This window comes from Lipomyces doorenjongii (assembly GCF_038497915.1).
Source record: "Lipomyces doorenjongii strain NRRL Y-27504 unplaced genomic scaffold V1508scaffold_14, whole genome shotgun sequence".
In the NCBI taxonomy this organism is placed as follows: domain Eukaryota; kingdom Fungi; phylum Ascomycota; class Lipomycetes; order Lipomycetales; family Lipomycetaceae; genus Lipomyces; species Lipomyces doorenjongii.
This window is the reverse complement of record NW_027118081.1, coordinates 203316-231049: the sequence shown is the minus strand read 5'-3', so window position 1 is coordinate 231049 and position 27734 is coordinate 203316. Positions and strand designations below refer to the sequence as shown.

At 48.6% G+C, this 27734-nt stretch overlaps 10 protein-coding genes across 10 annotated transcripts; 5 read left to right on the top strand and 5 right to left on the bottom strand.

Annotated features, from left to right (window-relative positions):
• Nucleotides 1–45: 45 nt before the first annotated feature.
• On the bottom strand, nt 46–2157 carry V1508DRAFT_352047 (fungal-specific transcription factor domain-containing protein; the record flags this gene model as incomplete). Its single annotated transcript, XM_066936843.1, has 2 exons — nt 46–1919; nt 1974–2157. 2 exons carry the CDS (start codon nt 2155–2157, stop codon nt 46–48), a joined length of 2058 nt encoding a protein of 685 aa, XP_066796956.1.
• A 5162-nt stretch (nt 2158–7319) lies between these two features.
• Nucleotides 7320–8538, top strand: V1508DRAFT_396448 (uncharacterized protein; the record flags this gene model as incomplete). Its single annotated transcript, XM_066938101.1, has 5 exons — nt 7320–7499; nt 7559–7696; nt 7757–7808; nt 7867–8381; nt 8467–8538. 5 exons carry the CDS (start codon nt 7320–7322, stop codon nt 8536–8538), a joined length of 957 nt encoding a protein of 318 aa, XP_066796955.1.
• A 1148-nt stretch (nt 8539–9686) lies between these two features.
• V1508DRAFT_403383 (uncharacterized protein) lies at nt 9687–10994 on the bottom strand (the record flags this gene model as incomplete). Its single annotated transcript, XM_066938549.1, has 6 exons — nt 9687–9783; nt 9884–10215; nt 10248–10322; nt 10355–10547; nt 10607–10832; nt 10865–10994. 6 exons carry the CDS (start codon nt 10992–10994, stop codon nt 9687–9689), a joined length of 1053 nt encoding a protein of 350 aa, XP_066796954.1.
• A 1518-nt stretch (nt 10995–12512) lies between these two features.
• On the top strand, nt 12513–14628 carry V1508DRAFT_438427 (carotenoid oxygenase). The gene is made up of 4 exons (XM_066942176.1): nt 12513–12939; nt 13003–13232; nt 13283–13589; nt 13640–14628. The coding sequence occupies exons 1-4, from the start codon at nt 12815–12817 to the stop codon at nt 14523–14525; spliced, it is 1548 nt and encodes a 515-aa protein (XP_066796953.1). The 5' UTR covers nt 12513–12814; the 3' UTR covers nt 14526–14628.
• Nucleotides 14629–14893: 265 nt separating this feature from the next.
• Nucleotides 14894–16156, top strand: V1508DRAFT_431598 (uncharacterized protein; the record flags this gene model as incomplete). Its single annotated transcript, XM_066941933.1, has 1 exon — nt 14894–16156. The coding sequence occupies one exon, from the start codon at nt 14894–14896 to the stop codon at nt 16154–16156; it is 1263 nt and encodes a 420-aa protein (XP_066796952.1).
• V1508DRAFT_368150 (Lipin/Ned1/Smp2-domain-containing protein) lies at nt 16138–19124 on the bottom strand. The gene is made up of 3 exons (XM_066937401.1): nt 18644–19124; nt 18503–18573; nt 16138–18454 (listed from the first exon to the last, which is right to left on the bottom strand). The coding sequence occupies exons 1-3, from the start codon at nt 18750–18752 to the stop codon at nt 16433–16435; spliced, it is 2202 nt and encodes a 733-aa protein (XP_066796951.1). The 5' UTR covers nt 18753–19124; the 3' UTR covers nt 16138–16432.
• On the top strand, nt 19050–22577 carry V1508DRAFT_414215 (uncharacterized protein). The gene is made up of 4 exons (XM_066939896.1): nt 19050–19447; nt 19580–19662; nt 19807–19933; nt 19994–22577. The coding sequence occupies exons 1-4, from the start codon at nt 19213–19215 to the stop codon at nt 22273–22275; spliced, it is 2727 nt and encodes a 908-aa protein (XP_066796950.1). The 5' UTR covers nt 19050–19212; the 3' UTR covers nt 22276–22577.
• On the bottom strand, nt 22546–23874 carry V1508DRAFT_403378 (uncharacterized protein; the record flags this gene model as incomplete). Its single annotated transcript, XM_066938548.1, has 2 exons — nt 22546–23765; nt 23817–23874. The coding sequence occupies 2 exons, from the start codon at nt 23872–23874 to the stop codon at nt 22546–22548; spliced, it is 1278 nt and encodes a 425-aa protein (XP_066796949.1).
• Nucleotides 23875–24672: 798 nt separating this feature from the next.
• V1508DRAFT_414211 (uncharacterized protein) lies at nt 24673–25540 on the top strand. The gene is made up of 3 exons (XM_066939895.1): nt 24673–24956; nt 25078–25207; nt 25273–25540. The coding sequence occupies exons 1-3, from the start codon at nt 24853–24855 to the stop codon at nt 25303–25305; spliced, it is 267 nt and encodes an 88-aa protein (XP_066796948.1). The 5' UTR covers nt 24673–24852; the 3' UTR covers nt 25306–25540.
• V1508DRAFT_414209 (actin family) lies at nt 25390–27487 on the bottom strand. The gene is made up of 5 exons (XM_066939894.1): nt 27290–27487; nt 26794–27044; nt 26274–26740; nt 25759–26220; nt 25390–25700 (listed from the first exon to the last, which is right to left on the bottom strand). The coding sequence occupies exons 1-5, from the start codon at nt 27325–27327 to the stop codon at nt 25608–25610; spliced, it is 1311 nt and encodes a 436-aa protein (XP_066796947.1). The 5' UTR covers nt 27328–27487; the 3' UTR covers nt 25390–25607.
• Nucleotides 27488–27734: the final 247 nt, after the last annotated feature.

The following is a 27734-nucleotide window of genomic DNA, read 5'->3' as shown; positions in this document are numbered from 1 at the left end:
GGCCAAACGCCTAAAAGTACACTATAACGAATCGTATCAGCGCTGTCAAACAGCAAGGCCATTGCCACCCGCGCACCACCGATACAGCCCCACAATCTCCCTCCGTCGCCGCCTGGCCTCCTCCCGTTCGGCTGCTTCGAGTCCTTGCCGCATGCCCACCAACGCACCACGCATGATCCTCCTAAAGTTCCGCTGATACTCTGTATTAAGCGTGACTATGCACACCTCATGCGCCCTCACAACAGTCTCGCACGCGTCGCGGACTTCCTCGGCGACGTCGGATTCTAACTTGTCGACGAGCATGAGCCAAATGAAACCGCCGTGGAGGAGATAGACCCCGAAGAAAAAAGGCATGAACATGAGTTCGGGGTCGAGTTCGAGGATGCGTTTGACTGCGTCGGCAGCGTGGAGGCCGTGTGCCGTACATGTCATGAATTCGTTCGTGGCGAGGAGTGAGTCTGATGCGAGGAGCAAGTCGAGCGGGTCACAGTATCCGGCAAGTAATATCCTGAGCACATGAGCGAGGTGGGTTGCATAGAACCGCCAGACGCCTTGGTCGTCGTAGGTGTTCAGGCTGCGTTCATAGACATCGAGACATGTCGAAAGATGCCCTCTAAGTTCACGTGATGTCGTGCCGAGATGCATGGTCGGGTGCTGCTCGAGATGATGGAGCTCGACGATGCCGCCGAGAATAGCCATTAGTGGGAGAAAGAAGCCGAAGATGTCTGTGCCGGTGATGGCATAGTTCACTCCCAGCTTTGTAGCGGCATAAGGAATGAGTTCGGCAGGTACGAGCACGGCATCAGACGCCCACTCTTCGTCGGTAGTCAACGGGTAGTGTAACGTCATACACTGGGCGTCAAGAATTGCCAGCGGACGATTGTAGCACAATCCCAAATGCCGATCAACAATAAAGAGCAGCCACCACGTCCGGCGCATTTCCTCACGGACCTCGTCATCGAGATCGGGGTGCTCGATGTTGAGTTTAAGTTCGCTTGCGAGCAACCAAGCACCGTTCCACCACCGCAGACTCGAACCCTTGAACTCGGAGGCGGAAGTGACCGTGCCAAGGTGGGCGTACGTCATGACGTCGTCGAGTGTGCCGTGTACTGTGGAGTGGAGGAGGGGGCGGAGGGAGGACACGCAGAGGTCGAACAGTCGGTGGATGACGTCCAGTCGCGCTGATGGGGACGACGTCATGTGTGGATTGTCAGACGTGTATGCCGCAGACAGTAGGAGTGAGTACAGAAGTGAGGCTGAGCATGGACGAGGGCGGACTGTCGAAAGTATAGAGGACTTCCGGAGGAGAGGCGCAAGACAGTACATGTTGCGACTGAAATAGGTCTCTAATAGATCACCTGGGAGAGCGGGCGGCATGAACGTGAGTAATTGGGGTAGAAGTTCGTTCAGAATTGGATATTGTACGCCGGATGGAGTAATCTGCAGCATCGTGTTCATCATGGGACCAGAAATGCTGAAATCAGGCAGAACCGGCTCTGAGGGCGATACTTGAGGATACCACCCCGATGCCAGTAGCGTTGCCGGCAGGGGCGTGGCCTGGGGCGCGGCCTGGGGCTGCTGTAACTGTGGCGTTGTCTCTGTGGACGGGGACGAGTGAGATATATGCGACATACTGACTGACAACTGCTGGGCCGATGTGTGAGCGAGAAAGTCCGGCAGTCCATTCGACGTAATGCCTAAAGTCGGAGAGTCAAATGTGAGAACCTCGTCGTGCGTTTTGTCCTCGAAGTGCACGTTCTCCACGAGGTCATGGTCGTGTTTTTGATGCGCGTTTGGAATAGACTCTCTCTCCATCGACTCAGCGGCAGCATCTGCTACATCCTGTTCAGCAAGTTCGCGTTTTGACGCCTTTCCCCTCTTTTTCCTCTCGCGAATGTAATCGCATTGTAGAGAGAACTCTGATTTCGTCAGCATGCAGTAGTAAATCAGACCAATGGCAGATACAAACATACCGAGACAGTGGAGACATGGCTGCTTGCCATCGCATTTTGTTCTTAGTTGGTTGCACTGGTCGCATGCTCTACTGATTCGCCGCCGTATATTTCTCATGTCGGTGGACGAGGAAGAGCCGGAGGAGGACTTACGTCTTGTACCGGACGCGTGAGTTCTGGAGATGTCGTGCTCGATAAATGGCATGTCGAACGAATGAGCGGTCGGCAGTGGCGGAGACAGTGGAGAAAGTAGAGGCGAGGCGGGGTAGTACGCTCCCACGCTGCGAGGGATGGCCCTGACGGGGTGTTGTGCAGAAGCAGAGTAGGAGAAATATTTGTATGATGCTGGATATTGAGATGGGTACGACGGCGGAGTAGCTACGGAGGACGCTGGCGAGATAGGAGCAGAGTATGGCGACGATGCGTAGGAGCTCGACGATGTAGTCGAGTCGGAGGAGGAGGGGAAGTGTGGCTGTGATCGTGGAGGATCGTGTGGCGAGTGAGTGCGGAGGAGCCAGGGGTAGTTTGTGCTTGCATTCGCACTCAACTCACTTTCGCTGTCGCTGTCTGTCATAGTAATATGTTGTGGAGTTACAACGGATATCACGGTATAGTATGCATATATAAAATAGATACAGGAAAGAGGGGCAGACAGTGGCTGGAAGCAACGTATATATGCAGTGCCTTAGTCAAATTTAACTACGCACTAATGTGATTCGAACGGTCGCGGCCACTTCCCCGCCTCCTCACCCATCACCTAGATCATTGCATACTGCTGCTCCATCGCTTTTTTTTACATGATGACCATGTTGGTGCACTACATCATCATCCCGATCAACATCTGCTCTCGTGTTTATACACTATAGCAGAATGCAGACGATAGAACACAGTGCATAGCATAGCTGGAGCTCAGGATATCATAATGCGAATTACGGTTACAGAAACACTATGTCTGCCGAAATCTGCTATTTCCTACTATCAGTGGATTGCGACGATCGTCTTATGTAATGTTTTGGCGGTGCGTGTGCTAGCTGCTACTGCTGCCCGTCTCACGGCTGTCCGGTCGAACATACACATTGGACGGTATTACTGCAGCGGCACCGTGGCAGCGTCAAATAAATTTGGAAGCAGATATGCCAGCTCATACTATAAGCTGCCGCTGCCGTATCGTATGGATGGACTGTGGTGGGGAACAGCGGGGACCCCCGGAAGCGGTGGCGCCCGGCGATAGTTGCACAAGATTTAAAGAGCGGGGCCGATCGGTCGGCGCGGTATAAGGTTTTTCCTTGCCGGTTACCCGTTATCCACTAGGGCTTTGAGATGCATCCACCACTTCCGTAGTATATTATTCACTAACAAATTCCACCCTCGTCAGTTACTACATAGAATCAGTTCAGAGAAGAGTTGCATATTCATAATATGGTATTTATCGACGATGCCTGCCGGCCCAGTCACCGAACTGTTCGATTTCCACATAATGGCACTCGCATGGCTTGGCAGCGCCGCACTTGGGCGATTTACCCAATTAGTGCTGACCCCGCTCAGTTGCACACCACCATCGTGAAAAATGACTAGTGGACTGACTGGCCTGAGCTGCATTTCCACCTGGAAATACTCGGCGATACCCATTACTAATTGCCTCAGCTGTCGGATTTAATTACATATATCACAACATCGCCGTCTGCACGTCCCACCCAAATTGAGCCCCAGTGTCGGAATGGAAATACTTGCCGCCGAAAGCTGCCCGGACGCTATTCTTGCTGTGTAATGTCTCAACTTGCCCGTGGCAGAGGGCGACCCGCCCGTTTGACTATACCCATCTAATTGTCAATCTCAAAGTCACGTGTCGACTACGGACTACGGATGCGGTCCTAACTGTCGCGTTGCGGCTACTCTTCATCCACCGAGATGATCAAATACTAGACACTGAGGAATGCATCTATCGCGCGGTTCATAACTGCACTCACCGACGACAGTACGATGCATTATGCGCCTGATAAGCGTTCGGCGCCGCCATCAGGTAGCGTAAATGCAAACACAATATTGGACGTCCCATAGATGAAAGGTGGCTGCCGTCGGATTGTCAAGTCATATTAGTTTCTTACCTTGACCAACAGTATCAGGACAGGATGCATATTAAAAAGTTCCTACCGGACATATACGAAAGGACGGACCGTAGCAACTCTTCCGTGAGTGCTGTCTACGGTGGTCCTTGAAATATTAACGTTCAGTATACGATGCTCGAGAGAAATCGAGTGCCGTCTCAATGTCGCTTTTGTAACAGAGTGAGCAATTAAAGTTTATGCTTGCCTCCTGACACGTCATGTAACTGGTGTTATTTGACATTTATCAACACGTAGCGGAGAAACGTTGTTTCTGAATGCGAGCGAATACGAGCTTGTCGTGGTGCTGTGGACCATGGACCTGGTCCGAAGTCCGAAAACGCGGGGACAGGCACTAATGCAAGATTACGGTGAGTTCGTCGATTCAGTCCACGGGCGATTCATCCATACCCGGCGACATTCGATTTGATGTTCAAACCTCATGCAGAATCTATCTGTCGGGGTTCGATTTTAAGGAATATGCGCATTTCTTTAGTTTCGAACCCTAAGCAACTGCTGCGAGAGGTTGTCTTCACTATGCGTCATTGCCAATTTCTCAAGAGCGAGTTCGGCGTCCTCAGGTGCTCGTCCGTAGAGCTAGATGGGCATCAGACTTACCCACGCGGGGCGGACGAAAGACATCTTAATTCCTCTCTATTGCATTAGACAATACCAAATTTGACATTACAATGCGCCGAAGATCCGATACAACCTTGCCTACCAGATGGCAAGGGACAACCCATAAGACTTCAGTCTGTCACAGACTTGCCTCTTGCCGCCCAGTACCTTACCAGCACATTCCTCGCGACCTTGATATCCCGGTCATAAGCGATATAACAGGACACATTCTTAAGCAAGAAACATTCGCCCAGGACTTTAAGTAGGTTCCGATTAGCGTAAATGGCAGAAGATGGTTGTAGGTCGGAACGAAAGCTGGCGCCTCGCAGTAAGACGAGGAGTAACAATCGTCCTACAAAACGGTTAAATAGCGCCTGTGCTGTCCTTCAGCTGCAGATGAGAAGGTGACGCCGGAGTCGGTAGTGGGACCAAGTGGTCTTTGCTGTCGTCTTGGACCTAACCCGCGACGCCTCTGCTCGTCACCATCTGCTGCATTCGGAATGCTGGCAAAATGACCAGGTACTACGAACAGCACAAGTCTGGCGGTCCTGCAATGCAGGTCGTCTACCCGGCTTGTGCCTTTGTCGCGCTTAAGCGCATGGGCAACTATCACTTTGGTGGTCGCTGCAGAGGCCCCCGACACAAGGCCGTCGGCCGTCGGCCGTTTGTTGCTGGCTGCGCCTCGAATCATATTTACGTCGTTAAAATAAATTTTGAAAGTTTGTTCTTGAATGCTTCCTCTCCCTTGCTCTTCATGTGCCAGAGAAAGGCGTACTTCCCACTGCCGTGCAACCAGTGCTTGCTGTGGATGTATCCTGTAGAATCGAACATGTGTGAGAGTCGTCGCGGGTCTCGAGGTCAGGAGTCGGAGTTGTACTATATGTTACGCTAGCTGGAGGGCTTATAGCAATATATTTTAGAATATTCACTATGAGGACTCGGCGGGGGTCCAGTGTGTCCTTATGCGCATTCCTGCACCCCGTCCGAGCCTCTGCAACTAATGAAAACTTTTATCGTATGTAGCAAAACTAACGAATAACAAATAACGCATTAACAAGAATTAAAAGCCAACGACTGAGGCACGGGCCGGAGGGAACTCCTGACAACATGTCATTTCTGTGAACTGCAGCTCGTTTCTGTAAATTAATAGTTGTTTGACTTAGTGAGCCAGTGATCCAGAGACTGACTTGATGGTGGGACTCGGTGACACGACAGAGGTCGACACTCTCATTGATCAGCGACGTGAGATCGCCCCGCATAATTGGCCTCGAAGTTTAGCGAGAACCGAGTGATCGATGAGCTCATCCCGACGTCGAGCTTGACAATCCGGAATTGGCTGAGTCGTAACACTGTTTTATGTTGCCACAGAGATATAATTTTCGGTTAGAAAACATGATTGATCCTCAGACATTGAACTTCTGCATCAAATTTATGGTTGTCATGCTGCTCCAGAGACGAAGACACAGCATCAAGATATTCCTCGACATGGTCAGAGTCCACGCTTCGGTCCTCTGCTTTGGGTTTTCGCTACGCTCTGGCAAAAATCAGTTAGTAATGAACATTCTTTATTCTCTAGCAATCACCAAACTCTCGTCAGACTCACATTTCAAGACATTGTTTTGCAACTCAGGGCTGACAGATAGTTGTCAAAGTCCCTGAAACGATGAATCATCACGAGGAGGTTTATTAGGTGACATTTTCAAAAGCTCAACCCTAACCCTGGCTTACAATGAAACTTCTAGTCATATGTATGTGGACGCGACACATTACCAGAACTTCCAGAGCACAACGGTTCGAACCAAACACCTATCTCTGAGCGGAGGTAGCGTTCCAAACTGCACTAACACTTTTTCTACCGAGAAACAGTACGGACAAAGTTATATCCAAGAATGAGTTGGAGAAACGTCGACCCCGGAAGGCACGAACTTTTTCCATTATGAAGCACGGCGGATAGATTATTCCCCCGAAATGCGGATAGATATTATTGCTTAATCAGTAGAGGACGGGCCGGCCGGTCGGCTGAGCAGTATCCTACGTGCGTGGGATTACCCTCGTCATAACAGTATTAATAATGTCCTTAAAGAACAGTAGTTAGCGTAATGAACAGTTCAGCGATCGGGCTCGCTCGGCTCCGACTTTGGGCCGGCTTTGTCGGCGCTTTGGCAAACCGGTCCTCTGCCTCCGTTGGACAATACAGAGGGAAAGTCACAGTAAACTCGAACTCACAATTCTAGCAAATAGAAAAACGCGACAAATACGAGGACCGACTCATAGAAGTGATAAATGCTCGGGCCGGGCCCCATCGCAACGGTGGCCTAATCAGGTAAGCGTGGCGGGCGAAATCTATGCCTAATATGGTGACTGCTGCGACAATGCGCCAACTCTCCTTTATCCCGATGTGACTCTTCTCCGCCATCTGTCATAATGACGCGCTATCCCGACTATTACCAGCGATTACCATCAGTCAGCGAGAATCAGGCAGAAGCTTAATGAGTGTGAGAATTGGAAGAACAAGGGAAAAACTGCTCCACATTACAAAGCAATGTAACCTACTAACTCATCTGTCATTCAATATATAAGGGAGAGCTATGTACTTACTACAAAGATCATATTCACCGATTTCCAGAACATATCAATTAACACTACCATGGCCTCAAAGAAACTTCTTGTCGTTTTCGGAGCAACTGGTCTCCAGGGTGGCTCCGTCATCAAGTCGATCCTCGGCGATCCCAAAGCTGCTGCGCAGTTTTCTATTCGAGCAGTGACTAGAGATCCTTCGAAGCCGAGCGCTCAAGATCTGACTGCGAAAGGTGTCGAATGCGTGGTGGTACGCTCACTCTATTTTTTATTCCCGTTATTGTGCAATTAGCCTGACATGTCGAGTAGGCCGACATGGACGACAAAGGCTCTTTACGATCAGCCTTGCAGGGAGCATATGCCGTCTTTGTGGTGACGAACTTCTGGGAAAAGGTTAATGCGGATGCGGAAATTCAACAGGGAAAAAATGTGGCAGATATCTCAAAGGTACCTCAGCACAATTATCCGTGACCTTACTCTTGATTTCTGCTAACATCACTATTACAGGAGTTCAATGTTCAGCACTTGGTTTGGAGCAGCCTGTTAAATGTTACGAAACGTATGTTCTGTGGCCGGTTGACTGCTTCAATTAAGACGACTCTCTGACTCTCACATAGTCTCTGGTGGAAAGCTCGACAAAGTGTTGCATTTTGATTCGAAAGCGACCGTTGAGGAGTACATTCGCCAGATCGGCATTCCTGCCTCCTTCTTCTTGCCTGGATTTTACATGTCCAATATCCCCGGCAGGATGATGAGGCTGAATCCAGACCTGAATGTATTCATGATGGGACTCCCCATCCCAGGCACTTCACCCATACCATTGCTCGACACAGCAGCCGATACTGGCAAGTTCGTTAAAGGTATACTGCTCAACCGAGAGAAGTCATTAGGAAAACGCTTCTTTGGAGCCACCGACTACTATACGCCTGAGCAGATTGTCGACGACTTCAAATCGGTCAAGCCGTCATCCGGGCACGGCGCCAAATTCTCGGAACTTCCAACGGCCGTTTTCAAGGGTATTCTTGCATCGACCGGGGTGTCAGACGCTCTACAGGAAGAGATGCTGCAAAACATGCAATTGATGCCCGAGTTCGGTTATTTCGGAAATGAATCTCTGACGGAAAGCCAATCGGTAAGTCTCGCTTAGCACGGAACCTTGATTTGATTCCAGATCAAGTCCACCCTCTACTCTTGCCGATGGCTAACTCCTTGTATAGATCTTAGATGAACCACTGACAACCTGGAAAGAATTCGTTGCCAAGACGCCGGTGTGGGCCGATTTGAAGTAATCCCAAATCACCCTGGAATGACCTAGGCGTCTTCAAAAATGATCTATCATAGTTTTTGGCTTGCGGGATCTCAGTACCGTCTTTTTCATTGCTAAACTTTGTAACCGCTGCTTTATGTTGAAATATAACAATTCTACACTCAACGAGATGCAAAGAATTTACCCTGAAGTATTGTGTATTTGTTAAAAACTGCACATATCAATGGCCATCTCATACGAAAGAATTGACATATAAAGGTGCCGATTTCGTTTGTTCCAAGCTTTGAACATTGTCCCTTTGGGGGAGCTATGGAAACGTCAAAGAAATGATGTCAACATATTCATTGAAAATTAGTGGTTTTCGGTGTAGATAGATGTGTATTGGCCGAGGGTGCTTCGGAATTTTCTGTTAGCCACAAGGGATTCAAGGCAACGCAAGGTTGTGGTCAGGGTTTCTCCGTCGAGGCCACTGAAGATGCTTTTCACCGAGCCAATCCTGTTCCTCATCACTTTAAATACGGCATTTGTATATGGCATTCTATACCTTCTCCTTGAAGCGTATCCGATCATATTTTGTCAAGGATACGGAATGGCATTGCAGATATCGGAGCTTCCATATCTCGGTGTCGTAGTGGGTCAAATATTCGGCGGTGCGATGGTAGTAGGATTCTAACAAATGACATACAAACGAACGGTAGCCAACGGCGGCCGCCCGATCCCTGAAATCCGTCTGATTCCGACTATGATAGGCGGTATTCTCTGCAGGATTGGTATGTTCTGGCTGACGTGGTCGGGCGCGACAGCCACGTAGATTGGATAGTTCCCACAATATCAGGCATCTTCAGTTTCCTGGTCTGTCTCTCCCAAGACTAGGCTCGCTCTACCCTAAACCAATGAGGCCTCATTGCGCATCTCACAATCATAAATGCCTCGCGTATCCTGTAACGTGCGTGACTATCTCTCATTTCATAAGTATCTGTTTTTTGCATTTATTATCTTTACTCTCTGAATATTGAGACACTAGTTGATCCTCTTCGAGCTCTTGCTGATCCTCGTTAACCCCATATTCTTGCTAGTGTGTTAATGCCATATTCTTGCTAGTGTAATATTACGAATAACTATCGGCAAGCTTTTTATTTCGCCCATATCATATTGTCAACAGCCCTAAATCTAGCGCGAAATATAATCCTTATATCTTTCCTCTGCCGTTGTTACCATGGTCGTCCTGAGACTATGGACATATAAATCTCCATCAAAAGAAATACCACTGTCCACAATATTGGCGGTGAATAAAATCACGCAATTTAAGACCGATTGTTTTCGGGAGACGGTTACAACGCCATGAATTTTGAATCAGTTGCTAAAACCACAATGTATGTGAGCAAGGCTGGCCGTTAGAATTCAATCGAATGACACTACTCACGTATCTGGTAGGGTGCCTCTTCTTGACTCGCCACACTTCAATAAGCGCTTCCTCCAAATTTCCAACCCACTTGTGACCCTGATATTCGATATGACCATAATAGCCTAGTGACGTGTCCTTTTCCACAGTTTCAGTCACGACCTGAACCATAGCTGCGCATTGTCCAATGACGTCTCCTACATTCTCATGCCGAGTACGAGGATTTCGAAATCGTGATGACTCATCAAGACATACTAATATACAGATCTTAGCATGTTGTCCATCGATCCACGCATCCTTGTCCCGACAAAGCGCAGTATAGTGCTCACTGTATCCAACCTAATAGCGATCATGACTTCATTCATGGCACCAGGACCCTTATATTTGATCTTTCCGTCAGCTTGCTTTTTGCTATTGGCATATTTGCCAAAGGAACCTTCGTGGTGGTAGATCCAACAGGTAAAATTCTGGAAGCTAAACTGGCATTGGCTCGCTGACTAGAGAGATATTTCCGAGCACCATTTATAATCTCTATTCCGAGTTCCCAAACTGCAATTTCGTGAAGATCACGTCGGACAGTAACCACAGTCACATACTCGGCACAACTGTTGTATGCCAAGTAGGGGTACCTACGATATTGAAATTGCAAGCTACATTCTGAAAATAAATGCATGTCAAAGACCTATACTTCTGATCCTCTGAAATATATCTTGCCGATTTTATCTTAGACCAGCATTCCTGTAGTTTCAGATACCGTGAGTAAGGCAAATAGAAATCTAATCGCCGTTCTGGTGGATTGTTCTCCAATAGGTAAAGTGCCTGGTCGTAATCCGAAAGCTCTTTCTCTTCTGTCGCAGGGGACATATCCGTCGACAACCTTACTGACATCGTGCTCAACACCCCAGTTGTCGACCCTGTGAATTTGCCGAGCTGTCTGATTTAAAACGCTTCCCCGCCGGAGCGTGCTTGTCCCTAGTGGCCGCTGATGGACTAGCACTGTTTCTCGTGGTTGTTGATCTCGCACGCGACAAAGATGGGCGAGAGTTCGTTGACGGTCCAGCAAGTACTGCGTCCATATTTGACAGAGTAAAGACTTATTTAAAGATACTACACCTGTGAAATGAGAAATGGTCGGGAGACGTTAAGCAATTATGATTGTGACTTCAGTGACTCATGGTTGCAACACTTCAATGGAGGGTTCTAAGACCAAGGTAAAGTCCACGCCATATAAAAGAGGTGTCTCAAGCAACTAATGGACATTTGTGGGTCATTTTGGTTTAGTGGCTACTTCAGAATGCATGGTCTTGTAACCGTCTGGCCTTACACTTAGTGATGTTGTTCCTGATGAGGACTTGAAAGCTGCCAATATCCCGGAAAATAGTCTTTCCTTTAATGCAATTTCATATGTGGATATACTCAGAATATCCATGAAGACGACAGCACAACAACGATATTTGGAATTTAGGGTTCTGTTCTTACCTTTCATTAGAAAGATTTATAAACGATATTTATATTTTCTCACAGGCTATGTCCAGTACACTGTGGCGTCTTGCATCCCGTTTCCGCGCTCAACCTTCCGGGGTGGGTCGCGCGCAGCACATCTGTCATATGTTCCTGCTTGCCTCTGAACCAAGACTTTTTTTTAGGCGACAATCTTGACAATCCCGTCTTCTTCGCCTAGACGTACTTGTTTCCGTTGCTCGATACAGATCTCTGCGTCCTGACAAAACGCTTTGGACATATTACCTCGCTACGGATACGTACGGCCGGTACAACAATCTGATGGATAAGTGGCATGGCGGCTCCGTACGGTAGTTGAGAGATAAACTTACCTGCCTTATTTCTCGCGATGCCACTGCCGTGAGCATTTCGTCGGTTCTGGCATTGTAGGTCTTTAAGGTGCGCTATTAGTAGCTCAGCTATGTTGTAAAAAAGTGATACCGTCAAATTTGCTATTAAACTCCCTTGTCAAAACTTCTACCGCCTTCCGAGACCCCAAGCGCGCGGAGGACGAGTGTTTTTCTACGGATGAGAAATTATCCTTCAGGGCAGCACGGTCGCTTTGGAGGTGGAAGCTGGGCTGACTTCAAGCTCAGCACCACAGTTGCCGTGTCATCCAAAATGCGTCCTTGGAGACATAGTTGAAGGCGACACTGTCAGATCTCCCCTGTTCATGGATTTCTGGATCAAAAACCAAGCAGGTCATTCAATGGCTATCAGATGTCCAACACTTTTCTCGCAGAGAATCTCCAAATTGGCAGAATATGAGGCACTACGCAATCGATATTGGTGTTCAAACCCTTGACTATGATCAAAGGTGGTCGAGCTTTGTTGCCTGCCGATAATGCATTCAATGAATTGAGCAGCAGCAGCGGTAATACTGCTTCGCTCACTATTTTGCAGGGCTGATAGAGCCGTTTGTTTTGCTCTTCATTATGCATGCACGGCTTTTTGCTGCTTAGATATCATACTTTTGGGGCAAAAAGACATGTTTAAGTTAGAGAGCGCTGTTAGCCGGTCCAAAGACCCACACACCACGTTATAGCTCATAAGACCCCAAAATAGTCTACTGTCTCTCGCATCTTGATCCGAGAAATACGTCATGAGGGTGGCTCAAGCGGCGAATAGGGCAAACTAGCGGCCCGATATAGTGACGTGAAGCTTGTTTCCTCCCAATTCACGCTTGACTCCACGCATTTATATCGATATCTATGCAGGGACGCATCGGATAGTTATGGCCCCGACGGGCCCCGGATCGCCTGTGTCCACCTCTCCTCACCGGAATTTGGCCACGGCAATGAGGAGTATATATATTCCATTGCAGCAGCCTGCCTTCTGACTTCCAATTAACTTTGCGTTCATCCAATATCGCTCATTTTCACATATTGCTATTAGAATGGCTGTCGAAAAGCCTACAACACACGTCAATAATTGGCCTAATGCCGCTGGCTTCGGGGATCTCGAGGACACAACAACGCCGATTTCTCTAAAAATAACGGGAAGTATTCCGTCATATGTCCAGTACGTGAAAAATTGAGTCTTTTCGTAATGCTTGTCAATGCGAATGATGTGCTAACTCTACAGTGGCTCTCTCTTTCGTGCAGGACCGGGTTCGTACACCGTCCCGCTAACCAACAAACCCGGACAAAGTTTCCAAGTATACCACTGGTTCGACGGATTCGCTCAGTTCCACAAATTCGACGTGTCCCCTCCATCGGCAGATTGTCCCAATGGCAGGGTCGTGTATCGCTCGAAATCCGGATCCGACGCATTAAAGGCCGAAATCGACCAACACGACGGTTCGCCCGTGAGCAGTATGTGTTCCGGTGATCACCGTTTTTAATTGATACTGACGGGTAATAAGCGAGTTTCGCGTACAGAGATCCATGCAAGACCAAATTCGCCAAGTTCTTCACTAAATTCGATCGTATCGACGATGTGACGTCACGAAACATCTCCGTCACAATCAACCCAAAGTTCCCATCGCCCATGTCCGGTGACTCCGAACTCGTGGTCAAGACCGACACGAATCAGCTTTTGCGTTTAAATAACGAGACGTTAGAATCAGAAGAGAGGTTTACTTGGGGGGCCATGAAATCCGATGATATCGAGAAAGCGCTTCTAAATGGCCCTCTTAGCGCCGCGCATTCGTGTTTCGACGAGGGAATCGAGTTCAACTACGTGCTCAACTTTGAAAGAATCTGTCTTACACAATATTCAGTCTTGATCGCACCCGCACCACGACGATTCACGCAGTGATCCCCGTCTCCCGTGCTGTGTACATTCATTCGTTCTTTCTGACGAAGAAATATATCGTCCTCTGTCTATGGCAAGCCAATTTTAAGTACAGGGGTCTCGCATTTTTATGGAACCGCAACGCACTAGATTCCATCGACAGAACATGGAACCCCAACGCCGACACAGAATGGATCGTTATCCCGCGAGATGGCTCTGCGCGACACGACAACTCGAAGATCAAAGTGTTCAAGTCCGATCCGTTCTTCTGTTTTCACACAATCAATGCGTACGACGATGGTGATGATATAGTACTTGATCTGTCACAGTTTAAAGATCATGGAATTTTGTGGGACCTCACAGTCGAAGCTTTGAGAAGTGATACTGCGACTGGTGTGTTAGATCCTGATAGGGCTCCAAGATACACGCGTTGGAGATTACCAAGCGTCTCGAAAACCGCGAAACGCGGCGTCGCAGTCTTAGAAGCACAGAGCGCGAAGGATCTGCACAACATCGAGCTTCCAACAATTAACCCGGCCAAATCGCTCACGAAGCAAAAGTACGTATACGGCATCAACACGGACGGTAACTCGTCCTTCTTCAACAAACTCATCAAATTGGATGTCGACAATCTCGAAGCGAAATTGTGGTCGGAAAATGCATATTCGCCTTCTGAAGCACTTTTTGTCGCGGATCCGAACGGGAAGGAGGAGGATGACGGTGTGCTATTGACGGTTGTGCTTGACGGGTTGAAGAATCGGAGCATGCTTGTTATATTGGATGCGAGAACGATGAACGAGCTGTGTCGGGCGACGATGCCCACCGACAAAATCGTCGGACACGGATTTCATGGGGCGGTTTTGTTGAAGTAGGAGTCCGCAGTTGCAGTTTATGATGAACTCGTATGCGGAATCGTATTATCTCAGAATTAGTTAAGGTCTCGGTAGTAGTCTAGTCAAAATTGTAATGAACAGGCTAAGATTTTCAAGTGTTCAACACAGCCCTGTGACGTCAGCGGCTAAGCCATCCACCGCACAGCCTCGCAAGACGCCGCCAGGCACAGCTGTCCTCCCAATCGAACAATAGCAACAGATCCCACGACAAACTTCATCTCTTCCCGAGGCGAAGCCACACCCCCGCCCCATTCCTCTACTTCTCTTCCAGGTATAATACGAGGCGACGATCCGGTCTATCCGCCATGTCATACAATAACAACAACTACTACAGCAGCAATCAGAACATGCAGCAGGGGTATCCTTACCAGCAACAGCAGCCGCAGCAGCAGCAGCAGGGGGGGTATAATTACCAGCCTCAACAGCCATATCCTCCACAAGGCTACCCACAGCAGGTGCAGCAAGGATATCCGCCTCAGTATGCGCAACAACAGGCATATTACTCGCAACAGCCCGGATATCAGCAGCAACCGCAACAGGGATACCAGCAGCATGACAGCCAGCAGCAATTCTACCCTCCACCGTCGCACCCGCCGCCGTCATTTAACCAAGCAACCTATCCTTCGTCAGCGCCGACACCACAATCCGCTCCGCCCCTACAGCATGACTACCATGCCCAAGCACCACACTACAATCCTGCTCCCGACATTCAAGACATCATAAAAGCAACAAAAGGCTTCGGCACTGACGAGAAAACCCTCATCAGGGTTCTCGCAAAGAAAACCCCAGCCGAGCTCGAGATCCTTAAACCCGCATTCGAGAACGTGAGGGGCAAAAGCCTGCGCCACGTTATCGACAAGGAAACATCCGGAAATCTTCGCGATGCATTGCTGCAGATCGTGGCTGGCCCGCTCGGCGCTGATGTCGAGAATGCACATCGCGCGCTGGACGGCGCGGGCACGAACGAGGGTATGTTGAACGACGTCGTGTTGAGCCGGTCCAACGCCGATTTGAACACATTGAAGGGCATATACCGGCAACGACACAGCCGACCGCTCGAGAAAGACATTGCGGACGATTTGTCAATGAAGACGAAAACGCTTTTCGAAATCGTCTTGAACGCGTCGCGAATGGAAGAATGGATCCCTGTCGACCCCAATAAAGTCAACAATGACGTGCAGGACTTATATCATGCCACGCAAGGTCGTGTGGGCACGGACGAGTTACTCGTGTGTTCGATTCTCGCCAGCCGGTCGGATGCACATCTGAGGGCCGTGGCGGACCAGTATTATGGGCGGTATAGCAAGAAGTTGGTCCAGGTTATTGATAGCGAGTTTTCGGGACACATGAAAAAGGCGTTGGCATATATCGTTAAATGCGCCGTGAACAGACCGACTTGTTATGCAGAAATGTTGGAGGATTGTATGGCTGGGTTGGGTACGAAGGACATATTACTTATCGAGCGTGTTGTCCGGTACCATTGGGATCCGGCTATGCTCATGCACATAAAGCAGGCATACAAAAATGTGTACGGAAAGGATTTGATTTCAAGAGTCAAGGGCGAGACGTCCGGTGACTACGAGAGACTGATGGTGGCTATGTTGTCCTAATTTGTTCGCCAGTTCGTAAGGATCTTACATGCAATGTTTTTAGTATATGTTACACTATTATGCGAATCAATCATGTCTAATAGATGCAAATTCAGATGTCCCTCTTACACCGCAATTCGTAACGAGTCCGTATCAATCAAACAGTCCCATGCTCCATTATCCGAGTAATTAATACAATAATCAAGGTTTAGCAACGCGTGTTCTAAAGACAACCCCCCTGACATTCTGGCTTTCATCCAATGATCATGGTCGTCTCCATCAGCCTCATATCCAACCTCATTTGTCCGTATATCCAACCTCACCATCCGGACCCGCCGCGACATCTAACTCATCTTCGTCCTCTTCGTCCTCGTCTTCATCGTCGTAATAATCATCTTCCTCTTCGTCATCCAGCGACCCTTGGCTCCGACTGCCTCTAGACGCCAACCCATTCGACCGCATAGTACTGCCACCCTCGTCCTCATCCGAATCAGAAATCTCCGGAACGGGTTCCCTCCAAAAATTCACGTCCGTGAACCGTTCGTCTCCGACCTGCGCTGACACGGGTGGAAAAAAATGGTCGACGAGATCAGTCATATGCACGTACGAGCTCTTATAGCCTGCCAATTCTAACAACTCCATGTGCACGTCTGCGTTAGAATTGATAGTGAAAATCCGAGATGACGGAACTCCCACGGAACGGTACGATAGAGCGTCTGTTATTCGATTGCCGAAGCCAGCGTAGAACGGCGTGTATTCTCTGACCCCAAATAAACTATGGATATCACGGAGACAAGCCATCTTGAACACCTCTGGCTTCCGGTAAATCACTTCTCGTCGTAACGCCGCAATCGTGCGGTCAGGAGAGAGAATGACCGGACCGTCAGGAAGCTTGTACACTCCCTGCTCGATACCTCTCAGATAATGCCTCGTCGAATCCGCCTGGCCGACGGATCTCGAGGTCAGGTACATGAGATTGTACCCATTGTTCGCAATATCCGTGAACAGTTTTGCAACGCCAGCGTGCGTCCAGTCGCGGCCGAGCATGGTTAGGACGTGGCCGAGAGCGTCGGATTTTGTAATCGTGCCGTCGATATCCGAAATCACGATCGGGGAATCGTATCGCCAATAGAACATCCGCGCCGTACACACCGCCCTCCCGCCATTCACGCTGAACGATACCGGATTCACACCGGGTACGAGATTGAGATCCTTAAGTTGATCGGACGTTAGTCGCAGGGTCTTGACGTAATTCCTTTGGTCTTTGCTCCCATCCGACATGGCTATGGCCGTCGCAGTTTGCGGTGGAGGCGTCGACGGCGGAGTCGACAGTTGTGAAGCCGGCACTTCTGGCTTTGGCGACGTCCGTCCACTGATGCTCATGGACTCATCCGGTTCATAGTCAAACTCCATCGACCCAGGTCTCTGGATAGCCTTGTCCCTCGCCTCTTCGCTTGCATAAATCCACAGGTTTCCGTGCTCGTCCGGCGCGATCAAAGACGCAATTTCGGTATTAATCGCAAGCTCTTCAGACAAAATCTTCCGTGCCATAGACTCCGCACGGGCAGTTTCCTCTTCGCCTGCCTTATACCCACGCATGTCCAGCACTAAATCCCCGCTGTCTGTCACAGTCGTAGGAATTCTGCTCACACTAAGCTTCCGGCTGAGCTCCTTGGCTCTCTGAATCGCCTGGTCACGACTTAATGGCGGACTGCGTGGTCGTAGCAGTGGTGTCGATCCGTGGCTAAGATTCACCGCATTGGAGCTGTCTATATCGTCGGCTTTTAAACCATTGAGCAATGCCCGAGACAGTTCTATAGATGGCCAATTATCATATGAGGATGCACGAGGTCGCTGCACTTCGCCAGATGCATATCGTACGTGCTCACCGCTGTCGCTGGCCGGCGACGTTGATAAGAGCGAATCCGGTGTAGTGCTCATAGTAACGGGTGTAGTATCAGCCTTGTGAGGAAAAGCAAACGCGATCGGCCTGCCCAGTGATTGCTCTTTAAAGTCTAAATGAGGCAGTGGTGGCGGTATGTTACTCTCGCTCTGGGAATCAGACGGGATATGTGGTCCAGAGGCATTCAATATTCGTGATCCGCCGGAAAGATCGAGATATTCTGGCTCCTGAAGATTGGCCGGACTAGAATTTACAGACGCTGGCGACGACACCGCGGAAGATGACGGCGAGAGAATAGGGGATGTCAGAAGATCTGACGGAACGTCGTTATCGGTCTCGAACACGAAGAACGCTTCGCCGCCATCGCCGAGTTTCATGGCAAAGTCGACTTTCTTGCCATTGACCGAGAAATCGACCTTACTTGTTATGAGCACAAATCGCTACAAATCAATCGTAAATCATACCTTCTTCTGCGACGGTTGAAGCAATGCGAATTTGCCAAATCGAATATGGAAGGGAGAACACGCCAGATCGCCTACCAATCATCAGTATTACGCCAACATCAAAACGCCTAACCGAGCAACGCTGAGTATCAAAACACGGACCATTCTCCTGCTCAATGACGATCACGTCGATCGCACCGGTTAATGTCGCCGGATTGATCGAATTCCATGTTTTGGAGACGCTTCCGATAGCACGACCGACGTATTGCATTTCGAAGCAATACCCGATATGTCAGGATATGCGCACCGGCGGTGAGATTGACAGAAGTTTTGTCGTCTCAAAGACCAGTGAACGATTTGATGGGGAGCTTGGCTTGTCTGGGGAAAGCCACTAGTTGAGTCTGCGTAATCGAAAGGAAACCAAAAATACTTTTTCAAACCTCAACAAAACGCCGCAGCCAAAATGCGAAATGCAACGGATGTCCTGAAACTGTAGCGCACTTTTATAAAAATGTTCTTTTTGAAAAGCGCCGTTTGAATCGGCTGTTGTAAAAGAGCTGACATAAGTCTGAGAGGATCCTGAGTCACCATCTGACCCGGAGCTGATGGCCTAACTGAACCAAGGCCATGTTGTCGTTCGTCTCGTCACTACCTCATCGTCATCCCGCAATCCGCAACCACATCGTCGCCTGCTCTCTGGTCTCGCTGTGCAAGTGTGTTGACTGGCCGCCATGCTGTTCTCACTCGTGGCGACAGTTGTCTCCCTGCTCTGGCTCCTACGTCGCGCCACGCAACTACTGCAAATTCCAATTCCCACACTGGTCCAGCTGCTAGGTATCGACATACCCTCGCCGCCACATGTCTGTCTAGACTCAGTCACGTCCGACTCCGTCACACTCCACTGGTCTCTGCCAGACCGTGCGACGAGTGTAGCAAAGCATGTCATCCAAATGAACGGCCAGAATGGTGAGTGTTCTTCCTGCTCAGAAAATTTTTGACTGCCTGCATCCGTCAACAATCCAGTGCATGTCTCTGTCACAACACCGTCTTGATCCCTTGACCCTCTTTCTGAATACGTTCTCTGACGTCTGTTTCTAGTTGGCGAGAGTGAAAAGCGCGAAACAACGGTGACGATCACTGGCCTCAATCCGGACCAGGTCTACGGCGTGAGAGTTTTAGCGGTATGTCCTCTCCGTACACCAATGTCCTATTTACGATACCTGTACATCGTATACGCTTCCATTTGTTGTATTTTACTACTGTGGCCTTCAATTGAATCTGGAAGGTGCAGGCTGTGGATCCCCTCATGCTAATATAGTGGGCAGGTAAACTCAAACCACTATTCCGCCGCCGGGCAACTCATTCGTCTACGCACACGACGAAAGTCTGAAGATTTGGTGTTAGCTAACATCCAGCCCATTCCCGGAGAAACCCTGGGATCTCCTGATAAGCGTATGTTTCCGGTGAGCTGATCCGTCAAGGGAGATGGTAGCTGATGCAATTTTGATCCAGATATATCACACTCAAGCGAAACTACGCCTCATGGCAAGAAATCCGATTCTCCTGCCGTCCACACGCAATTTAAGCGCGGTAATCGATCCACGCGCCATTCGTCGCCGACAAGCCGCGACCGAAGCGATTCGTCGTCATTCACGGCTGCAACCCAACCATACACGATCGAATCTCTCGCTGCTGAATTGGAACAAATTCGGTCCGAAATAATCGAAACTGTCGCTCAACATGCACATGCGGAAGAAGAATACGCCGCTGCTGAAGCAACGCTGCAAGCTGAATTGGAGACGCTTAGGGAAAAGCGGAAAGAGGAGGATGCGGTCCGATCGCAGTTACGAAGTGAAACAAAGACTCTAGAGGAATCGAAACGCAATCTTGATTCCCAAAAGTCAAAAGTTGAGAGAGCCGTGAAACATAAAACAGAGGTGATAGAAAAGATCGCAAGTGATTTTGTAAAATGGGAAACGGAGCGGAGACAGGCTGATGACCGAAAAGTTACAATTGCGAAGTTAACTGAGGAGCTAGAAAAAAATACAAAAGAGAAGGCAAGACAGAATCGCGAGGTGTTGCAGCAAGGCCACAAAGATGTAGCTGAGCTGGAAGACGAGATACGAGGTTTAATTGCAAAAATTAAGAAGTCAGAGATCGAAAAAGATCCGCACACTAGTGATTCCAGTGAAAATGCGTTTGCGAAGTTGTTGCATGCCGAGGATACGGAGGATATGAAGTTGGAGAAGGCATGGCAGGAAGTTCAAAAGTCGCTGGAGCTTCGGTATGTGGATATTTTCCAGCAATATCGTGATGCCGAGGAGAAATTCCGGAATGCGCAGGAAGCATTGGCCACATTCATGCAGGGTGCCGTCTCGCCTGTTGATGCGTCGAAGTCGGCGAGGCGCAGAAATCGCACTCGAAACAAAGGACGTCAGCCGGTATCCGCACCGATTATGTCGTATCCATTGCACGATCCGAGGTTTCCAGATGCGTCTACCTTCAATAATCTCCAGTTCAACCAATTACATGCGGGTGGTATGAGACAGAGTGTGTCACCCACGAGCGCTAGCTCAGATGGGAACAATACTTCGAGTGGCTCCCTACCGCTTTTTCCGTTCGCGATAAACACGCCAACAAATTTCTTCTCTGCGCCGTTAGATATATCAACGTCAGAAGACTTGCTTGTAAATGGCGGTCCTATCAGTCCTTCAGTCGACATGCTCCTTCCGTCGAATTTGTTCGTCACCGATGATTTGCCACAGGATCTACCCGAAGAGGACGATGATAACGATATTGTACACTCAAGGTCCATAACAGAAGGGTCGGTGTTTTTATCAGCTATGAATCAACCCTCGAATTCGAGCAATTCAACTGGTCCCCCCTTGTTACTCTCATCACATTCCCCTCCACCGTCGTCCCCTCGTTCAATGCCAACGTCCCAGCTGTCTTCCGGTCCGCCGACGTCCCCTGGATATATTTCCGGTTCGCCGTTCTTTCCGGTTGGTAGTGGTCTGAAAAACGTCTCCACACTGCCGTCTCCACCTTCTCTTGCCGACTCTTCACCGCTGCTGGAGAGCCTCAGTATTACTCATAGCAATAGCAGTGGTGGTTGTAGCAGCACTCATGATATTCTCAGCCCGACATCCGCGCTGCCTGGGGGATCTAACCTAATCCGTGTTTTGAATGCTTCTGCCGACGATTCTGACGACAACGCGCAAATGGATTTGCATCAACTCTCCACCAACAGCAGTGCGTCCAGTAACTTCAGTTTTACCAAGCGATCACCGAATCGTCGCTTGATGTTCGGTGGAGTCGGAAGCATCGCGTCCATCGGTAATATTGGCAGTATCGGTCGAAAAAAGGACGGCCATGACAATGGCGTGCCCTCGTTGCCAGCACCTCTCGCGTCTGATGCGGACGAAGTGATCGTGCTTAACTCAGATGAGCCACGCACTCCTGGTCGCCGTTTCGTAAATCTCTTCTCATTCTCGAAACGTAGTTCGACTTCTGGACCAAGTGGGCCTGTGGGGCAGATTCAGGCAGATACAGTGCAGCCACCGATTGGCACCCGTCGACGCTCTGGCAGTTTCAACTCAGGTGACTTGGATGGTTCCGGAAGAAGACCAACCAGACCAATTCCGGCGTCGAACGGTAATTCAAACACGTTTGGCACCGGCGTTGGTAATTTGTTCGCATCACAAGTATTCAGTCGTCGCAATGGCCGATCACTATGGGACTTCAAGGGCGACAATAATAATTCCGGCTCCGTTAGTAGCGGCGCCCCGTGGTAATTTTGTTGCATATATGTCGTTATTGTTATGATATGGAGTTTGTCATTCCATTGAGGTTTAAATTTGTATAGTAAGTATTTGGTATTTTGTGGTCATATTTGAGAAGGTTGTATATATGCTTGTTTTGTACAGTCGTCTTTCTATTGTATATATTCTTCTCTCACAGTTTTGGTGTGACCCATTTAATATATCTAATGCCTGTACGCCAGCACAAACTATTTCCAACCATCTACTACTGAACAATCTATCTACAATGTCAGAGGAAGACTATCACTCTTGCCCCACGACTCCCTTAATCCCACCAAACGTCAGCACATCGCTAATCCGCTCCGCGCCGGTCAACAACATAACCAACCGATCAATGCCGATACCCCACCCACCAGTCGGCGGAAGCCCCCACTCCATACTTGCAAGGTACCCCTCATCAGTCGCATGTGCCTCGGCATCGACCTCACGATCACGGAGTTGCAATTCGAATTTCCGACGTTGAGCAAATGGGGAATTCTCCTCCTCGTAAGCATTCACTAGTTCCTTGCCGGCAACATATAGCTCGAACCTTCGCGCAATTCTATAGTCCTTCCCATCCGCCTTTGCAGACTTCGCAAGTGGTGACAAAACTTCCGGAAAGTTCATTAAAAAAACGGGTGTTTTAGTGCTGTCGAGAATAGGACCAATGTAGTAATCGCAGAGTTTATCGAGCATGCGGGCGACGGTCCGTGGGTTTGGGATCGGTATGCCTTCAACGGCAAACAATCGCTCCAAAAATTGCTTCGCGTCTTCGGAATCTTCACAGGAATTTAAAACAAAATCGGGAAATGTCATGCCAATGCATTCTTCCAACGTCGAAATGAAATCAACACGCAAAAAGGGAGCATCAAATTTGAATCCTTTCGCGTGGATATTCGCCTTAATCGCTGGAACTTTCTCAACCGCAGATTTGACCAGTCCGGAAAGTAGCTCCTCTGTAAGCGAGATCAAATCGTCTAAACTAGCAAACGCTTGGTAAAACTCGCAGGTTGTGAATTCGGGGTTATGAGTTGCATCGATGCCCTCATTCCGGAACACCTGGCCGATCTCAAAAACCCGGTCAAAGCCAGAGATGATGAGTCTTTTAAGCCAGAGCTCCGGAGCGATTCGGAGTTCGAGAAGGGATGAGGAGTCTGGACCTGCACCAAGGACAGTCGCGTGGGTGACGAATGGACGGGCGTTTGCACCGCCAGCCACGTCAGATAGGATGGGCGTTTGCACTTCGAGGAAGTCGCGTGCAGAGAAGAAAGTGCGCAAATATGTCAAAACAAATGCCCGTGCACGGAGGATGTCACGAGCTGCGGAATGTACGAGAAGGTCGACTGTGCGGTTATGCGATCGAGTTTGTTCGCTGGAGAGGGTGAGTGGGATGGGATGTAAACAGGGTGATAACAACTTGATCTCTGAAGTCGCGCGAACAGACAACTCGCCCGTTCGTGTTCGACTCACTATTCCTGTAACAGCTAATCCAAATTAGTATATATCTCCTGTATGCTATTGCGGACAATACTAACACACGAAATCTCCTCGACGCAGCCACTCCCACGAATTTCTAAACCGCTCATCGTCCATCGCAGGTATCGAATTCAGTCGATAAATAGCCTGAATCTGACACTCCTCCTGCGCAATATCCAGAAACAAAAGCCTATTTCCCTGCGCTCTAATCGTCATAATCCGGCCACGCACTGTCAACTTCCTCCCTCCAACGCCAGTGTGCGGGTGAACGTCCAACGTGGCAAGTTCCTCAGCAGACATATGATCGTACTTTTTCCGTATATCTGAGATTCGTTGATATAACGGCTCATCCGATATAACGGGGTACATCACTCTCTCGGATGCTAGCAATGCTTCTTTGCGACCCTTAAAATCTGCATTCACATTGTGGGCTGGTCGTAACGACGGCAGTTTTGCACCTTTTGTGGACGAGTTATGGGACGAGGACTGGGAAGTGAGGGAACTCGCTATGCTGGAGAATGTCCGCGTTGCTGCTGAGTGGCAGGTTATATTCCGTATGCTAGGATACAAAAACATGGCCATGGTTTGAAATTGTCTAGCACGTCGTTAGTTTCCAAATTTTCGTCCGCACATAACGATATTCGCCAAATACAGAGAACAGATCAGAGAGAAGATTAGCTATATTTTAGGTCACTTTTGGAATGGCACATACGAACAAAGATGTTCGTCTGCCGCGAGGTGATCTCATCATTAGAATCCCGGGGATCTAGGAATTCACATCCCTAGGCCAACGTCGTGTAACAAAAATAAGAATAGAAAGCATACCACTTTTACTCTTAGTCTTCTAAGTGTCTAGCTGTCCATAATTGACTTTATGTATATTCTCTGCTCATTTCGTTCTGCCGTACTTACATCAATGTTGGAGTACATCACGGACCAAAAGGACATCACAACGCCAGAGCACTTTCTCCGCATCGCGAAAATTATATTTTTCTTTGTCGCTCACAAAATCTCTCCATATACGCAACACATATATCCTCACTTACATTAAGCGCCCATTAGCCTCCATTATTCAATTAGCTATATTTATAAAATATGTCTTTCCTTGGAATGGGCCGTCCTCCCGCTACGGGATATGACGAAAACAAAATCAATGGCATCAAGGGTGAAATGCTAATGATTCAGCAAATGAAGGACAAGTAAGGCCGTTGCATATTTCCTTCCTCACAGTGCCGTAGCATCCATGTGATCCATGTGATGCAGGATATCTACGAATGGCAGGATCTCTTGTGTTGGAGAATACGAACTAATGATGTGCAGGGCCTCGCTAGTTTGTCTCGAGAAGTGCGTCCCGAACTATTACTCCGACGGTGACCTCAACAAGGGCGAATCGAACTGCGTTGACCGATGCATCGGCAAATTTTTTCAGACTATCAAAGTCATCGGAACTGTACGCCGAATTTGTTTTTGTTATTTTATCTTAGGGAAACGGTCAGAAGGCTAACACGAACATAGGAAATGCAAAAGCAACAGCAAGGAGCAATGTGACGTTTTACAATACCATGGTCTGGATTACGAATGTATGAGATATTCGATTTGGTTTTAGTTTCAGTTTGACAGCGGTGATTGGTTGTCGGGTGTATATATGCAACTATAATTACTCTATGGGCCGGCATTTCTTGTACATAGACTACTTCTTGACAATTTCGTCCAATAGTACTCGTTCTACATTCCCTCATAAATGCCAAGCAATCAAAGCTTATAGTTACATCGAATTTTATTCATCATTCATCTATGACAAAACATACATACTTCACATACTCGAGCATCACGCCGACTTCAGCCGCCATTTAAGGCACATTGAATAGCGAGAAATTTCGAACAATTCCAGGACCGTATTCGTCGTAGTCTTGCTTCGTGTGGCAATAGCTCCGGAATTCACCCTATACGAATATGGTTAGTATGTAAGCGAATAAATTCAAAGTGAAATGGTGGACACACAGTCTGCGCGAGCAAGGAGCCACCAAACCAAACTGCGTTTCTCTGTTTCTTATGACTGATAACCTGCACGTCGACGCCTCCCGATCGTGCGCCAGAAAGTTCCTCGCTCCGATGGATACGCGCGTCAACTAAATGCTTAATGTCTCGCTGGAGTCTGCGGCCAAAGTCTCGGAACATAGTTGAACCGCCCGACAAGACGATATTTTTGTACAATCCACGACGCACGTCGATAGGACTCGTCTGGATTACTGTGTCGACTACCTCCGGAAGTGGCGTCAAGAAGTCAGACGACGCGATTTCGGGATTAAAGAAGATCTCGGGAGCGAGGAAACGTTCGTAGCCTACATCGACAGAGACCTTCCTGCCGAGACCTTGGTCGACGAGGTACTTTTGGAAACGCTCAGGTTCTCGGTCAAACCTGTTGAACTCTTTAACGATATCGGGGCACACATAGCAAAATTCCTACAGCCGTTAATAACGTATCCCATACCACTGAATATAATAACGTTACGCACCTCTTTAATCTTCTCCGCGGTTCTCAAACTGGAATCAGGCTCGTTGCGGTCTCGCAACAAACTCTGTACAAAATACGTAATATCTCGACCAGCAATGGGAATATTTTTTATAGCCGAGGCAATAACGTATCCCTCAGCGACAGGAATAACATGAGTAACACCATCACCACTATCAATAACAGTACCAGTAAGCGACCGGTCCTGGACTTTACTCGACGTCCACGAGGCAGCAAGGGCTAGCACTGCCTGCACAGCGATGTACAGACCAGCGCAATTGAACGACTCGAACATGATTTCGGCTGTCAGCTCGCGGTTTTCTGGCGGATTGAGTGGCGGCTCAGTCAATAAGAAGTAGTGGTCCTCGGGCTCGCAGCGGAGGTACTTGAAGATCGAGTTTTCCCAGAAACGTTCCATGTGATCCCAGTTCTCGATTTGGCCGTGGCGGATGGGATAGTTCAATCCGTAACCTATCCATTATCAGCTAACGATCATTGTCATATTCGACGGAATCTTTACATACCGGGACCATTGGCAGCGTTGAGCGCCTCATCGCCGATGAAGAAATCCAAATCCTCTGTTCCTCGCTTTTGCGACAGATTGCCGCCGCCAGCCGACGAAATACCACCAGCGCCTGTCAAAAACGACGGCTTTGACGGTGGCGGCGGACGCCCAGATCCCGAACCAGATGCCTGACGAGTCGCAATAACGGTAGGGAAAATGAACGATGGTGAGTCGTTACCAGCAAAGCCGAGCTTTGTCAGACCGGTACCGCTGCGTACAGTGTTAGTAATGATCACACGATAAAATCACCATTACGTGTTCCCCGCCCGATTGCATCCGATTGTACTTAGCCATGGGTAATTATCTTAAATAATTCGCATACTTGTCTATACATAAGTCGCGACCGATTAGTATAATCCATACAGTCCACGATCATCCCATGGATGTCATTATCTCAACCAACCGCAACATCCGTGCTATTCCTCCAAACACCGCCCTTGAAAAGACAATCCCACTTACCCATGACAACCGCCGGCGTAGTAAGGTGTGACATGGCGGAAAAATCGACACCTATATGTAAATAATTGGTGAATGTCCAAACACGATATGCTTTTGGAAGCAATGATACTCTCGAGGGGCAGTCGAAGGCTGGCTTCCTGCCGGTTCGCAACGATGAAGGCAGATCACAAGTCACAACTCTAATTGGTACGAACACGTTTTCTTCGAAGGCGCACCTTACGGACAACCACGAATGTGTATTTATTTATAGGTGTATCTATCAAAATTTACATATGGAACGCCGTATGTATTAATGAACATGAACATAAGCATGAAGAAGCAGCTATTGTTACAGAAGTCAATCAAATGGAACAAATCAAGCGCAAAAGTGGCATTACAGCTTCGCCTATATGAAATAGATAAGAATAAAATATACATAATATGCTTCCTCAACAGACTATC

Coding starts and splice junctions, on each gene's coding strand:
- V1508DRAFT_438427 (XM_066942176.1), top strand. CDS start 12,815: ATGGCTGTCGAAAAGCCTACAACACACGTCAATAATTGGCCTAATGCC. Junction 12,940..13,002: donor AGTATTCCGTCATATGTCCA/GTACGTGAAAAA, acceptor CTAACTCTACAG/TGGCTCTCTCTTTCGTGCAG. Junction 13,233..13,282: donor CGACGGTTCGCCCGTGAGCA/GTATGTGTTCCG, acceptor ACGGGTAATAAG/CGAGTTTCGCGTACAGAGAT.
- V1508DRAFT_368150 (XM_066937401.1), bottom strand. CDS start 18,752: ATGCAATACGTCGGTCGTGCTATCGGAAGCGTCTCCAAAACATGGAAT. Junction 18,574..18,643: donor CGTCATTGAGCAGGAGAATG/GTCCGTGTTTTG, acceptor GATGATTGGTAG/GCGATCTGGCGTGTTCTCCC. Junction 18,455..18,502: donor TTCAACCGTCGCAGAAGAAG/GTATGATTTACG, acceptor ATAACAAGTAAG/GTCGATTTCTCGGTCAATGG.
- V1508DRAFT_414215 (XM_066939896.1), top strand. CDS start 19,213: ATGCTGTTCTCACTCGTGGCGACAGTTGTCTCCCTGCTCTGGCTCCTA. Junction 19,448..19,579: donor CCAAATGAACGGCCAGAATG/GTGAGTGTTCTT, acceptor GTCTGTTTCTAG/TTGGCGAGAGTGAAAAGCGC. Junction 19,934..19,993: donor CCTGGGATCTCCTGATAAGC/GTATGTTTCCGG, acceptor ATTTTGATCCAG/ATATATCACACTCAAGCGAA.
- V1508DRAFT_414211 (XM_066939895.1), top strand. CDS start 24,853: ATGTCTTTCCTTGGAATGGGCCGTCCTCCCGCTACGGGATATGACGAA. Junction 24,957..25,077: donor ATTCAGCAAATGAAGGACAA/GTAAGGCCGTTG, acceptor AATGATGTGCAG/GGCCTCGCTAGTTTGTCTCG. Junction 25,208..25,272: donor CTATCAAAGTCATCGGAACT/GTACGCCGAATT, acceptor ACACGAACATAG/GAAATGCAAAAGCAACAGCA.
- V1508DRAFT_414209 (XM_066939894.1), bottom strand. CDS start 27,327: ATGTCACACCTTACTACGCCGGCGGTTGTCATGGGTAA. Junction 27,045..27,289: donor CCGGCGGTTGTCATGGGTAA/GTGGGATTGTCT, acceptor CACTGTACGCAG/CGGTACCGGTCTGACAAAGC. Junction 26,741..26,793: donor CAACGCTGCCAATGGTCCCG/GTATGTAAAGAT, acceptor GATAATGGATAG/GTTACGGATTGAACTATCCC.